The sequence below is a fragment of the Eriocheir sinensis genome, chromosome 16 (genome assembly GCF_024679095.1).
Source record: "Eriocheir sinensis breed Jianghai 21 chromosome 16, ASM2467909v1, whole genome shotgun sequence".
NCBI classification, from domain to species: domain Eukaryota; kingdom Metazoa; phylum Arthropoda; class Malacostraca; order Decapoda; family Varunidae; genus Eriocheir; species Eriocheir sinensis.
In genome coordinates, this window is record NC_066524.1 from 14894161 (window position 1) to 14909160 (window position 15000).

General features: G+C 40.0%; 1 protein-coding gene across 6 annotated transcripts in view; it reads right to left on the reverse strand.

Moving 5' to 3' along the window:
• The window catches only part of LOC126999348 (serine/arginine repetitive matrix protein 1-like), a 122112-nt gene that overhangs the window by 14926 nt on the left and 92186 nt on the right, over nt 1-15000 (reverse strand). For all 6 annotated transcript variants that reach the window (XM_050861872.1, XM_050861874.1, XM_050861871.1 and 3 more), the window contains 2 exons: nt 1544-1661; nt 156-232 (listed from right to left, as the gene is read on the reverse strand). In XM_050861872.1, coding sequence (XP_050717829.1) covers nt 156-232; nt 1544-1625 — 159 coding nt within the window. In that variant the 5' untranslated portion in view covers nt 1626-1661. The remainder of the gene's footprint in view (nt 1-155; nt 233-1543; nt 1662-15000) is intronic.

Below are 15000 nucleotides of genomic sequence, written 5' to 3' on the forward strand. Positions count from 1 at the left end.
ATTTTACTCTCCTTTACTCACCTTCTTTCCTTCTTTTACCCACCTCCCTTAAATCCCTCTTTCCCTACCTTTCCTTCCCCCCCAATTACACCCCTTACCTTACCTTACCTGTCTGCCCTTACATTACCTGCGCCTCATCAACACCTGGGACTCACCTGTAGGGCCAGTTCGCGCAGGTATCGCTGGTGGGTCTCGTTACTCATGGGGGTCGTGGAGGCGGTGATGTTGGCCCCTGAAAGGATGAATGAAGATGAGTAAGGGGAGGGGTAGAGTAAAATAGACGAGGAAGAGAAGGAATGAGGGAAGGAAATGAGTGAGTGAGGAGAGGAAAGAGGAAGAAGGGAAGGGATAAGGGAGATGAAGGCAAAAAGAGGAGGAAGAGTAAGGGATATAAAGTAAAGGAAGAGAAGGAAAGGAGTGAGTAAGGGAGATAAGGGGGAGAAGGGAATGAGGGAGAGAGAAAGAAAAAGAAAGAAGGGGATGAGGAAGGAAGGGAAGAAGAGGAGAGAGTAGATAAAGGAGATAAAGGAGGGAGAAGATAAAGAACTAATGGAAGAGAGAGAGAGAGAGAGAGAGAGAGAGAGAGAGAGAGAGAGAGAGAGAGAGAGAGAGAGAGAGAGAGAGAGAGAGAGAGAGATTCAATAACACAAATGCGCACAGGATGAACACAAAAACAGACAAGGAGACAAACAAAGAGATAACACACACACACACACACACACACACACACACACACACACACACACACACACACACACACACACACACACACACACACACACACACACACACACACACACACACACACACACACACACACACACACACACGCAGCATAATGAAAGAAAATTAAAAGCACTCACTGCATGAACAGGCCAAAAATAAAATTAGAAAAAAGTAAAAAAAAAAATGTTCCAGGTGGCAAGAAAACTGCAATTACCTGGAGGACTTACGGGAGTTACCTGTCTTGGGAAGTTTAATTTTGTTCCACGTAAGAGAGAGAGAGAGAGAGAGAGAGAGAGAGAGAGAGAGAGAGAGAGAGAGAGACAGACAGACAGACAGACAGACAGACAGACAGACACAGACAGACAGACAGACAGACAGACAGACACACACACACACACACACACACACACACACACACACACACACACACACACACACACACAGAGACAGAGACAGACAGACATGTAGGAAGGGAAACAGAACCAAAACAGTCATACTAACATAGATAGACAAAGACAGAGAGGCAGAGATAGATAGATAGACAGATAAATAGATAGCAAGAGAAAAATGCACCTCTTTGCCACTAAATGTAATGTTGACACTTAATTTAGGTAAAAAAAACATCAAATGAGAGAGAAAGAATAAAGGAAAGAAAAATATAGAAAAATGAGAAATAAAGAATGAGAGAAAAATATAAAAAAATGAGAAAAAAATATAAGAGAATGAAAGAAAACAGGAAAGACAGACATAAACATACATACATACAGACAGACAAACAAACAAGCACAAACAGACAGACGGACAGACAGATTCTTACCTCCATGGAGAGTGGGGTGAGGGGTTGGAGGGGGAGTGAGGAGAAGAGTAACATTGCTCCCAGGCGATGACGTCACGGCCATAGTCACGTGCTCCCTACGTCACCATCGCTCGCGTCTCTGTCGAAGAAAACGGGAATGGGTTACCTCGTCATAGAAAATGGGAGTGGGTTAGCTTGTTATAGAAAACGGGAGCGGGTTCGTCTGTTATAGAAAATGGGAATGGGTTCGACTGTTATAGAAAATGGGAATGGGTTAGCTTGTTATAGAAAATGGGAATGGGTTCGTCTGTTATAGAAAATGGGAATGGGTTAGCCTGTTATAGAAAATGGGAATGGGTTCGTCTGTTATAGAAAATGGGAATGGGTTACTTTTGTTGTGAGAGAGAGAGAGAGAGAGAGAGAGAGAGAGAGAGAGAGAGAGAGAGAGAGAGAGAGAGAGAGAGAGAGAGAGAGATGAAAAGAAATAAAATGTAACTACGAATATGGAAAAAGAAAAGGAAGAGAGAGAAGAAGAAAAGGATGACAAGCAAAAAGGGGAAGAAAAGAAGAGCATGAGAGAGAGAGAGAGAGAGAGAGAGAGAGAGAGAGAGAGAGAGAGAGAGAGAGAGAGAGAGAGAGAGAGAGAGAGAGAGAGTTCCAGTAGGTAGAGTTTATTAGGTTTTATCGGTTTATCGACAGTACGAGACGGTGGGATTAGAGAGAGAGAGAGAGAGAGAGAGAGAGAGAGAGAGAGAGAGAGAGAGAGAGAGAGAGAGAGAGAGAGAGAGAGAAAATGACTTTAATTTTTCATCATATTCCTTTCACACACACACACACACACACACACACACACACACACACACACACACACACACGTACTCAATCCCACAACAAAACAGGAGGCGCAAAACTTTCCGATCCCTTTTTTTATAATTTAACTAAAAGGTTCGAATCCTCCTGCAAGTGGGATCCAACACCTTTTAGGGCGCTTTTCAACACCACTTCTCCGCGCGCGAACTTTCACCGCGAGCCCATTAATAGCGGAAATATGGTATGGAGAGACGGTGAGCTGTGTGTGTGTGTGTGTGTGTGTGTGTGTGTGTGTGTGTGTGTGTGTTATAAGTATGGTATAAATGGTATGAGATAATGTAACATAGATATAACAACGATTTGAATAGGCATAACATTTTGGGGTAAATTGTTTTCTTTTAAATACTCGCTAGATTTGCATTTTTTTTTACTTTACACGAAAATACAAGTAGATATACAAATACATAATACAAATAAATACAACACAAAATAAATAAAGATATACAGATAGACATCTATACACAAAAAATTAGGTAGACAGATATTGATGGGTAGATATACAGATTGACAGATGGATAGATAGATTGAAAGATAAAACGCAAGTATACAGACAGGAATTTAAAATGATCGATAGATATGGATTGATGACAAGATAAATAGATAGACAGACAGATAGATAGATAGATAAAAGACAGACAAACACAACAGCAGACAAACTTATCCACACGGACCAAGGAACAGACACGCACAGACACAAAGTTCTGAGACAGGTACAGAGAGAGAGAGAGAGAGAGAGAGAGAGAGAGAGAGAGAGAGAGAGAGAGAGAGAGAGAGAGAGAGAGAGAGAGTCAGCATCCCTCTTCAGGTGTTTCTTCTCACCTGTACAACACACCTGTCCTAACTTTGGCCCGCCCGGAAGTTACCAATCCCTAACTCACCTGTGTGTGTGTGTGTGTGTGTGTGTGTGTGTGTGTGTGTGTGTGTGTGTGTGTGTGCAGGGGAAAGAACCTTATTTCATCATTTCTGGTTAGGTAATGAAATAATAACCATTCTCTCTCTCTCTCTCTCTCTCTCAGGTGAATAATTAGGTCATTAAGATTAGGATAATTTCCCCATACCTGCCTGAAGCTATTAAAGCCGCTGCCTGTCTTCATTTGAGAGAGAGAGAGAGAGAGAGAGAGAGAGAGAGAGAGAGATATCTGTTGCTTTTTTTTTTTTTTTTTTTTGACCCCAAAAATCTGATCAGGTTAAGCGAATATCCAACGACTCTCTCTCTCTCTAATTTCATCCACTCTTCCTCAGCCTTATTGGACTTAATGTGACCCAGCTCTCTCTCTCTTCGGTTCCGGTGGTCCGTTCTTCTTTAACCACGAGTCTTCCCCTTTAACGGAGGAGGAGGAGGAGGGGGAGGAAGAGGAGGAGGAGGAGGGGAAGAAGGAAGAGGAGGAAGGAAGAGAAAGAGAGAGAGAGAGAGAGAGAGAGAGAGAGAGAGAGAGAGAGAGAGAGAGAGAGAGAGAGAGAGAGAGAGAGAGAGAGTTCCCTCCACTTCATTTTGAGGACCACACTTTTCCCCTCTTCAGCCAAGTTAACGTATATCTTTTTTAATTAACTTTTCTTCTTCCCTTAATAGCGTTTTTATGTTATTTACCTAAGACAAACATACATGACTTTACTGAGTACACAAATATGGCGGCTTTTTGGGTTTAAGTTAGATGAGGAACTTATAGTGTAGATTAACGAAGGAGCCCAATTTGCTGTATATTAAGTCTCATCATCGTCGAAACATATGTGAATTTACCGTTTCTCTCTTCCTTCCCTCTTTCCTCTTCTTCCTTTCTCCCTCCCTTCCTTCCTTGCTTCCTTCCCTCTTTCCTATTCTTCCTTTCTCCCTCCCTTCCTTCCTTGCTTCCTTCCCTTGCCTCCTTCCCTCTTTCGTTCTCTTTCGCTTTTCTTTCCCTTCCTTCCTTTCTTCCTTCCCTCTTTCCTATTCTTCCTTCCTCCCTCCCTTCCTTCCTTGCTTCCTTCCCTTGCCTCCTTCCCTCTTTCGTTCTCTTTCGCTTTTCTTTCCGTTCCTTCCTTGCTTCCTTCCCTCTTTCCTATTCTTCCTTCCTCCCTCCTTTCCTTCCTTGCTTCCTTCCCTTGCCTCCTTCCCTCTTTCGTTCTCCTTCGCTTTTCTTTCCCTTCCTTTTCTTTCTCATTCCTCCCTTCCTTCCTTGCTTCCCTCCCTCTTTCGTTCTCTTTCGCTTTTCTTTCCCTTCCTTTTCTTTCTCATTCCTCCCTTCCTTCCTTGCTTCCCTCCCTCTTTCGTTCTCTTTCGCTTTTCTTTCCCTTCCTTCCCTTTCTCATTCCTCCCTTCCTCTTCCTCTTCTCTTTAATTGGTTTGGTTAGGTTAAGTTAAGGGTAGCTTCAAACATATGGCAGGCAGCAACTTCAATCCCAAAACCAGAAAGAGCCCAGTTTGTTAGATAGAGAGGTTATATTAAGATGGAATCCGCTTACCAAAGGACTCGGAATACGAAAAACATTGGCACGGTGATATAGGAACACTCTCTCTCTCTCTCTCTCTCTCTCTCTCTCTCTCTCTCCCCTTGTTCTTACAGTCATGACGTATTGCACTGTTTTCATCCTATTGCCAGTACCTCCGAAGATTGATTTCAGCACCCCGGGTTCATAAACTTTACTCTGTTGTGTTCTAAAATTTACCTATAACTAACTTGAAACGACAGATAATTAAGTGCTCTCTACCCACTCAACTAAAAACGATCGTAGGTCCAACGTTTGCATCCATTCTTGAACGTTCTGGCCTCTTGAATGGCAGATAAACAGCTCTCTATCTTAGTCAACCAAAGGAGAACAGACAAAATCGTAGCAAATAATGAAAAATAACACAAATACACACCAACGAAAGCTATATAATCTACCTTTGTCCCCCCCTTTATAGCCACTCCGCCTTACGTTTTCTTCCACTACCCCGTTTTCTCTCAAGCGACAGGTTATGGTGGTGGGAAGACTCGTGTAAATATTTAATGTCCTCTTATCTCCCCATCGTCTTCATGCATGCTTAATAAATTGACCCTCGTGAGAACTGTGGTAGTGGTGGTGGTGATGATGGTGATGATGATGGTGATGATGATGGTGATAATTGTAAAGAAATAATGATAAAAATGTGACCCCTATCTTGTTCATCTTTCCTTGTTCTCTTTTTTTCCTCTTTTCCTTTCTCCTCTTCTCTTACCTCTTCGTTTTCTTTTCCTCTTTCCCTGCTTCTTTTTCTCTTCCTCTTTTCCTTCCTCTTCTTTTTCTCTCCCTTTTTTTTCCTCTTCCCTTACCTCGATCTTCTCTTTCTATTCCTCTTTTCCCGGTCTTCTTTTTCTTTTCCTCTTTTTTCCTCTTCCCTTACCTCTTGTTTTTTCTCTTCCTCTTTTTCCCTCTTTCCCTACGTCTTACTTTTCTCTTACTCTTTTTTCCTCTTTCCTGACTCTTCTTTTTCTCTTCCTCTTTTTTCCTCTTTCCTTACCTCTTCTTTTTCTCTTCCTCTTTTTCCTGGTTCTTCTTTTTCTCTTCCTCTTTTTTTTCTGCCTCTTATTTTCCTCTTCCTCTTTATCCTTCCTCTTTTCTTCTCCCCTTCCTCTTTTTTTCTGCCTGTCTTCTTTTCTCTTCCTCTTTTTCCTGGCTCTTTTCTCTTCCTCTTTTTCCTGGCTCTTTTCTCTTCCTCTTTTTTCCTGCCTCTTCTTTTTCTCGTCCTCTTTTTTCCTGCCTCTTCTTTTTCTCTTCCTCTTTTTTTCCTTACTTCTTTTTCTCTTCCTCTTTTTCTGCCTCTTTTCTCTTCTTTTTTTCCTGACTCTTTTTCCCTTCCTCTTTTCATCTTTTCTTTTTCTCTTCCTCTTTTTCCCCCTCTTCTTTTTCTTTTCATCTCTTTTCCTCTTTCCTTTCTCTTTCTCTTCCTCTTCTTTTCCACTTTCCTCTTAGTTTTCCAGCGCCTCGTTCCCTTATCGTTTTCCTTTCCTCCCCTCCCTTCCTCCCTCCATTCCCTCCACTTCCTCACTTCCTCCATGTCATTCTTTACCGTCTACTTCTCTCCATTATTGTTTTACCGTTTTCCTCCCTCCTTCCTTCCTTTCTTCCTTCCTTCTTTCCTATTGTCCTTTCATCCCTGCATTCCTTACTTCCTTCCCTTACTCTCTCCTCCCTTCACTCCTTCCTTCTCATTCTCTTCCTACTTTCCTTTTTCTTTCTCTTCCTTCCCTTTCTCATCCCTCCCTTCCCTTCTTCCCTCAATCGTTCTCTTCCCGTTTTCTTTCTCCCCTTTCCTCCCTTTCCTTCTTTCACTACCTGCAGTATTTCTTCCTTCCTCTCTTCCTTCTTTGCTTTCCTTCCTCTTTCCTTCCTCCCTCCCTTTATTTCCCTCTATCTTATTCTTTCCCTTCGTTCCCTCCTTCTATTCCTCTTTTTCCTTCCTCCACCTTCAATCTTTCCCTTCCTTCTTTCCTTTCCTCCCTTCCTTCCACTTCCCTTCGTCATCTTCCCTCCCTTTTTCCCTTCCTTCTTTTTCCTCCATCTCATCTTTCCTCCCATACAATAAGGTCAAACTAAGGTCTCACTGATGGAGGAAAATTGGTTCAGGGCTTGGAGGGAGGGAGGGACGAAGGGAGGGAGGAAGGGAGAGAAGGAGGGAAAGAGAGTGGGGGGAGGGAGGCGCAGAATAACATTAGCAGGGAAGAAAATTGATGTCGAGGCAAGACGCAGTGAGAGAGAGAGAGAGAGAGAGAGAGAGAGAGAGAGAGAGAGAGAGAGAGAGAGAGCATGTTTGTTTTTTTGTTTATTTGTTTCCGATTGTTTTTCACTTGAACATACCAGCAAGGAGGAGGAGGAGGAGGAGGAGGAGGAGGAGGAAGAGATGGATGAAAAGGAATAGAAAGATAAAGGAGTACATAGGAAGCAGGAGGAGGAGGAGGAGGAGGAGGAGGAGGAACGTACAGATGTTACGATATTTTTTGTTCGAATACTTGCGAAGCTTCGAATATAGCTTTATCCCTCCCCTCATCTCTCTCTCTCTCTCTCTCTCTCTCTCTCTCTCTCTCTCTCTCAACAACTGTATAAATCATTCCTCTCTCTCAGCCTCCGTCTTCCTCCTCCTCCTCCTCCTCCTCCACACGAAGAGAAAAAGAGGAAGAACAAAGTATAATGGCGGCGGCAATTAGTCCAAAAATAGCTTCAGTTTCTTTTCTTTTTTCTTTTTTTTCTCCTTTTTTTTATCAAGGAAACTTAAAAATGAAGAGACGGAGAAAAAGTCTTCGGTGAGAGCCTCCAAGTTTGCAGCATTTTTTCTTATAATGTTTTTCTTTCTTTTCTTCTTTTTTGTATATTGTTTTGTGGCTTTGGAAGAGGAGAGAAAAGTTTTGAACCTACTACAACTACTACTACTACTACTACTATTGATGATGTGTAAAGTAGTAGTTGTAGTAGTAGTAATAACAGGAGAAAGATGAGGAAGAGGAGGAGGAGGAAAAGGAAAAGGAGGAGCCGGAGAAATAGAAGACGAATGAGGAAAAGGAGAAGAAAATAAAGAAGAAAACGAAGAGAAGGTGGAGGAGAAGAAAGAAAAGGAAGAGGAAACGTAGGAAAAGGAAGAGGAGGAGCAGGAGAAATAAAAGATGAAGGAGGGAAAGGAGAAGAAAATGAAGAAGGAAACGAAGAAGAGAAGGAGAAGGAGGAGAAAGAAGAAGAAGAGGAAGAGACGCAAGGAGAGGAAGAGGAATCGTTGTATTAATAGGAGTAACACTAATATCAAGTAATAATAATAATAATAATAATAATACAGGTGTGAACGTTTACCTGTAAGAACATTGGAAATTAATATCGCCATTAGAAACGTTTTTGCCTCCTAAGTGCCATTAATTGCTCTCTCTCTCTCTCTCTCTCTCTCTCTCCAAAGGTCAAAGGTAAGAGAGAAGATTACATATTTTATTAGAGAGAGAGAGAGAGAGAGAGAGAGAGAGAGAGAGAGAGAGAGAGAGAGGATAATGCGGAGAGAAAATCGTAAATATGGAAAAAAATAGATTGGAAGAAGAAAATGGACGAAGAAAATTAAGATATATGAAGGAAAATAAGGATGAGAGGAAGTGGAAGATGAGGATAAGAGGAAAAATAGGAGGAGGAGGAGGAAGAAGAAGAAGAGGAGGAGGAGGAGGAGGGGCTGACAAATGAAAAGTGAGACGAAATGGAGATAAAAGAAGGAAGAAATCTAGGAAGAGAAGAAGAAAAAGAAGAAAAATGAGGAGGAAAAAGGAAGAGAAGCAGGAAGCGGGAGAGATGAGGAAAGATGCAGAAGAAAATAATAAAATGAAAAGGAGAGAGAGATAAGTAGAAAAAAGAAGAAGAGGAGGAAGAAACGAAAGAACAGAAGGAGGAAAACAGCAAGGAAAGCAGGAGTGAAGGGAAATGGAGAAGAGGAATTAAGGAAAAAATAAAAGTTAAATAAAGGAGGGAGTGAAGTAGGAAGAAGTAGAGGAATATAATAAGGAAGATGAAGAAAGAGAATAAAAAGAAAGATGAAGAGTAAGAGGAGGAGGAGGAGGAAGAAAAAGAAGAAGATGACGAGAGAAAGAAACAGGAAGGAAAAAGATGAATGATAGCTTACAGAAGAGAAGAAAGAGGAGAAGAAGGAGGCGGAGGAGGAAGAAGAAAAAGAGGAGGAGGAGGAGGAGGAGAAGGAGGAGGCACGCAGTTAGTTTAAATATCTAAAAATAGCCAAATCTTTTCCTCCAATTCTCTTCAGTAGCACACCAGGGAGAGAGAGAGAGAGAGAGAGAGAGAGAGAGAGAGAGAGAGAGAGAGAGAGTCACGTTTAATATTCACGCTTTATAAATATGAAAATCTTTTGTGACATTATTTTATCAGCAACATAAAGTCTCTCTCTCTCTCTCATTATCTTTGTTTATGCCTAGACTGTCCTTGTAGATTTTATTTCTCGAGGTCTGACAAAGCTATTATTGTAAGTAGTAGTAGTAGTAGTAGTAGTAGTAGTAGTAATGGTGGAGGTAGTGGTAGTAGTAGTAGTAGTAGTAGTAGTAGTAGTGGTGGTGGTAGTAGTAGTAGTAGTAGTAGTAGTAGTAGTAGTAGCAGTGATAGTTGTAGTAGTAGTAGTAGTAGTAGTAGTAGTAGTAGTAGTAGTAGTAGTAGTAGTAAAATATAAACAAGACCATTAATTCAGTAAAGATGGAAGATAAGATAAAAAAGTATTAATGGGTTTCTGCTTCGCTAAACTACAAAGAGAGAGAGAGAGAGAGAGAGAGAGAGAGAGAGAGAGAGAGAGAGAGAGAGAGAGAGAGAGAGAGAGAGAGTAAACATCTTTATTACCTCTGTCTATCCCATTTAATCATCTAATTTGTGTTTACATAACCACATTTTACTTTTTCTTTTCTTTTTTTATTTTTTTTTTTATTTTGCCTTTTATTATGAAGACCGGAAGGCAATCAAATACATTTTTTTTTTCATTTACTATATATTTTTGGAAGTGTTGTTGTTGTTGTTCTTCTTCCTTTTCTTTTTTTCTTTTTTTCATTTTCTTCTTTCTACATTTAAGCATTCATCTCTTTACTTATTCATCTCATTCCTAGTTTATTCATATTCCTATTTCATTCATTTTTACCGCATTTTAAATTTATACCGCAAAATATATTAAACGTGTGTGTGTGTGTGTGTGTGTGTGTGTGTGTGTGTGTGTGTGTGTGTGTGTGTGTGTGTGTGTGTGCGCGGGACCATTATTATGCCCCGAGGCTTGACATGTCTGCGAATACCTGGTTATATGAGGAAGAGGAGGAGGAGGAGGAGAGGAGGAGGAGGAGGAGGAGGAGGAGGAGGAGGAGGAGGAGGGTACGAATGAGATTGAGAGGAGGGAAAGATAGAGAGGAAGATGGACAACAGCTTTAGAAGAGGAGGAAGAAGAAGAAGAAGAAGAAGAAGAAGAAGGAAAAAAGAAAAAAGAAGAGAAATAGAAGAAAAAAAACAGAAGCAGAAGAAAGATGTGGACGAAGAAGAGGAGGAATATAATGTGAAGAAGAAGGAAAGAAAGAAAATAACAGGAATAAGAGAAAGATGTAGACGAAGAAGAGAAGAAAGATGATGATGGGAGGAGAAGGAGGAGGAAGAGGAGGAAGAATATGATAATGACAGAATGAAGCAGGAAGGAAAAAGAAGAATGATAGTTTACAGAAGAGAAGAAAGAGGAGAAGCAGGAGGCGGAGGAGGAGGAAGAAAAAGAGGAGGAGAAGATGATGGAAGGGAAAAGCAATAATACCAATGAAAAGAATGGATGAGAAGGAGGAGGAATAACAGCAATAAAAGAATGAAGGAAGAGCAGAAAAGTAAACAAGAGAAGGAGGAGGAGAGAAGGATGGGAGACGAGAATAAACAAAAGGCAGACGAGGAGGAGGAGGAAGAAAAGGCTGAAGAAAAGAAATAGGAGAAAGAAGAGAAGAAAGAAGGAATAAACGAGGAATGTAAACAAAGATGCGAAAATTAAATAAAAAAAAAAAGAGGAAGAGGAGGAGGAGGAGAGAGAGAGAGAGAGAGAGAGAGAGAGAGAGAGAGAGAGAGAGAGAGAGAGAGAGAGAGAGAGAGAGAGAGGACAAGGACAGAAAAACGTGGAGAGAATATTAAAACCGACAGAGATAAAAGAGAAAACACAGAGAGAGAGAGAGAGAGAGAGAGAGAGAGAGAGAGAGAGAGAGAGAGATTACCCAAAGGAATAGAAGTAAGGGAGTGGAGGCAAAAGTTGGGATATCAGGGAGGAAGAAAAAAGAGGAAGACAAAGGAATGAAAAGAAAAGAAAAAAATGATAAAGAACGTAAAGGAATCAGAATTAAAGAAAGAGTTTGAAGGAAGAAAATAAGGTTAGTGAGGTTAGTGAATGAAGGAAAAATAGAGATAGAGAGAAGGAAGAAACAAAAAAAAAAACTAAGGAAGCGAAAAGAAAGACAAGGAACGGGAATAAAGAAAACAAAACTGAAGACAACAGAGGACAAGAGGGGACGAGAGACACAGGAGAACAGAACTAAAAAAAACAAAAAAAAACACGGAGAAAAGAAGAAAAACAACGATGGTCACAAACAACACAAAAACAAAGAAAAAATAACAAGAAAAACAAGAGGAAAGAACTTACAGAAACAAGATAAAAGAAGAGGAGAAACACTAACAGGCAAAACAATACAAAACAAGAAAAATAACAAGAAAAACAAGATAATATGAACTTACAGAAACAAGATAAAAGAAGAGGAAAAACACTAACAGACAAAACAACACAAAAAACAAAAATAACAAGAAAAACAAGAAGAAAGAACTTACAGAAACAAGATAAAAGAAGAGGAAAAACACTAACAGATAAAACAACACAAAAAACAAAAATAACAAGAAAAACAAGAGGAAAGAACTTACAGAAACAAGATAAAAGAAGAGGAGAAACACTAACAGACAAAACAAGAGAAAAACAACTTAGAATAACACAGAGAAACGAAGTAACACAACCATAGACATACTCCTCATTCACACACACTCATTTATTTTCCTCACATTTATCTGTTCCTCACAATCACTTCCTCTTTCTTACCTTCCTCTCACAATCACTACCTTTGTTTACCTTTCTTGAGACTCACTTTTCCTTCCACACATACAACAAAGGAGACAGCTCAAGGGCACAAAAAATGTAAACAATAATTTTAAAAAAGCCCGCTAATAATACGAAATAACAATAATACGAATAACACATAATACGAAACAAAAGAAGAGCAATTAAGGGAACAAAATAAAAAATGAGAAGCAACACAAAACACATAAGAGGAACACAAAGAAGAGGAAAGAAGAAACACACATAGATAAACAACACAAAAGAGGAAAAACTACAACGAACATGATAAAAGAAGGGAGAAGCAACACAAACAACAACACAAAGGAGTAGATATAAAAACAATAACTTAAAGGAACCAGGTGAGGGAGAACCAGGTAAAGCACAGGTACACACATCGACGCTCCCCTTTAAGACAGCAATACCAGGTGAAACGTAAAGGAACACTGCCGGGCCCAAAGGAACGGCGGGAGTGTTATGGAAACGCGCGCGTGTACAAAGGAAGAAGAATAGAGGTGTTACCCACTGAATGTATATAAGAAAACGAGGGGAAAGGTGATATTGAAAAGAAGGAAAGGTTATATCACTGAATGCGAGAAAAGAACAGTAATACCAAGAATATGAGAGACGTGCGTTTAAAATAGAGAGACGAATAGAGCAGTTACCCATTGAATGTAAATAAGAGAACGAGGGGAAAGATGATATTGAAAAGAAGGAAAGGTTATATCACTGAATACGAGAAAAGAAGAGTAATACGAAAAATATGAGAGACGTGTGTTTAAAATAGAGAAGAATAGAGCAGTTAGCCATTGAAGGTATATATGAGGACGAGGAGGAAAGATGGTGATATTGAAAAGAAGGAAAGGTTATATCATTGAATACGAGAAAAGAAGAGTAATACCAAGAATATGAGAGACGTGTGTTTAAAATAGAGAAGAATAGAGCAGTTACCCATTGAATGTATATATGAGAACGAGGAGGAAAGATGGTGATATTGAAAAGAAGGAAAGGTTATATCATTGAATACGAGAAAAGAACAGTAATACGAAGAATATGAGAGACGTGTGTTTAAAATAGAGAAGAATAGAGCAGTTAGCCATTGAACGTATATATGAGAACGAGGAGGAAAGATGATGTTGAAAAAGAAGAAGAGGTTATATCACTGAATACGAGAAAACAGTAATACGAAGAATATAAGAGACGTGCGTTTAAAATAGAGTAGAATAGAGCAGTTGTTACTTTTGTTGTTGTTGTTGTTTGTGAGCATCGTTGTTATTCTTCTTTCCCCCCCCCCCCTTTTTTTTTTTTTTTTTTAGTTCTGTTCTCTTGTTCTCTGTTGTCCTCCGTTTTGTTTTCTTCATTCCCGTTCCTTGTCTTCTCTTTTCGCTTCCTTATTTTTTGTTTTTTTTGTTTTTTGTTTTGTTTTGTTTCTTCCTTCTCTCTATCTCTATTTTTCCTTTATTCACTAACCTCACTACCCTTACTTTCTTCCTACAAACTCTTTCTCTAACTTATACATGGTTATACTCAAAAAAGAAGAAAAATTAGTCATACTGTTGAGAGCTCTACAGAGGAAGAATAGATTTATGTGGAAATTCGTTCGGCTTTGTTCACAGGAGCTGCCTCGTGTACGCCTGCCGCCCCCCTGCAGACTCCTTACGTTCTTATGATCGAATTTAGATGAGAAGGAGGAGGAGGAGGAGGAATGTGTGTATTAATGTATTGTTTGAGAGAGGCTGGAATGTGAAAGAGTGAAAAAAGAAAGGTGTGAAAACTGAAAATTAAGCCTTTTGTAAGACATAAGAACATAAGAACGCAGGAGTCTGCAAGAGGCCGGTAGGCCTGTACGAGGCAGCTCCTTTGACCCTAAGCTCCCGTGTATCTAACCCCACCTAACATCGCTGTCCATGAATTTATCTAGTCTATTTTTGAATGTGACAATTGTATTGGCACTCACCACATGACTGCTAAGCCTATTCCACTCATCCACCACTCTGTTAGTAAACCAATTTTTGCCTATGTCCCTGTTAAATCTGAATTTATCCAGTTTAAACCCGTTACTTCGTGTCCTACCCGGTTCTCTTACCAACAAAACCTTATGAATGTCTCCCTTATTAAAGCCCTTCATCCATTTATAAACCTCGATCATGTCTCCACGCACCCTTCGCCTTTCTAGAGAATGCAAGTTTAACTGTTTGAGTCTTTCCTCGTATGGCAAGTTTCTCAACCCCTGAATCATCTTAGTCATCCTCCTCTGCACCGATTCTAACATTTTGATATCCATTCTATAGTAGGGTGACCAGAACTGAACCGCATAGTCAAGATGAGGTCTAACTAATGCTAAATATAGTTTGAGGAAGACTTCGGGGCTTCTGTTGCTTACGCTCCTTGAAATAAATCCCAGTACCCTATTAGCTCGATTTCTAGCTTGAGTGCATTGTGCCCTTGGACGGAGATCAGAGCTCACTAAGACCCCTAAATCTCTCTCGCACCCAGACCTACTTATGAGAGTGTCATATTAGGGAATTATGTTATTATGCTTGTTATTGGTATTATTTTTGGTTACTACTACTACTACTACTACTACTTCTACTACAACTACTATTCCTACTACTACTTCTACTACCACCACTACTACTACTACTACTTCTACTACCACCACTACTACTACTACTACTACTACTACTACTACTATCATCAACATCCCACGTTGACTACCACACACCTGTCTTAATAAACAAGTCACGTGACACCCATAAACATTGCTTGAGTCATGCATTAAAGCCTTGCAAAAGAAAACGGGGCCTCCTCTAAGGGTTTAATTAATGGTAAATGGACGTCAAGTTAAAGGTTGTGTTAGGAAATGTTTTAGGGGTTTGTGAAATAGCAGGTCTTTTGTATTTCTCTCTCTCTCTCTCTCTCTCTCTCTCTCTCTCTCTCTCTTTCCATAACTTAAGAATGGTGCCAAAAATCTCCTTATCAGAGAGAGAGAGAGAGAGAGTGAGAGAGAGAGAGAGAGAATAGGTTGCGAACTACTTCTAATATT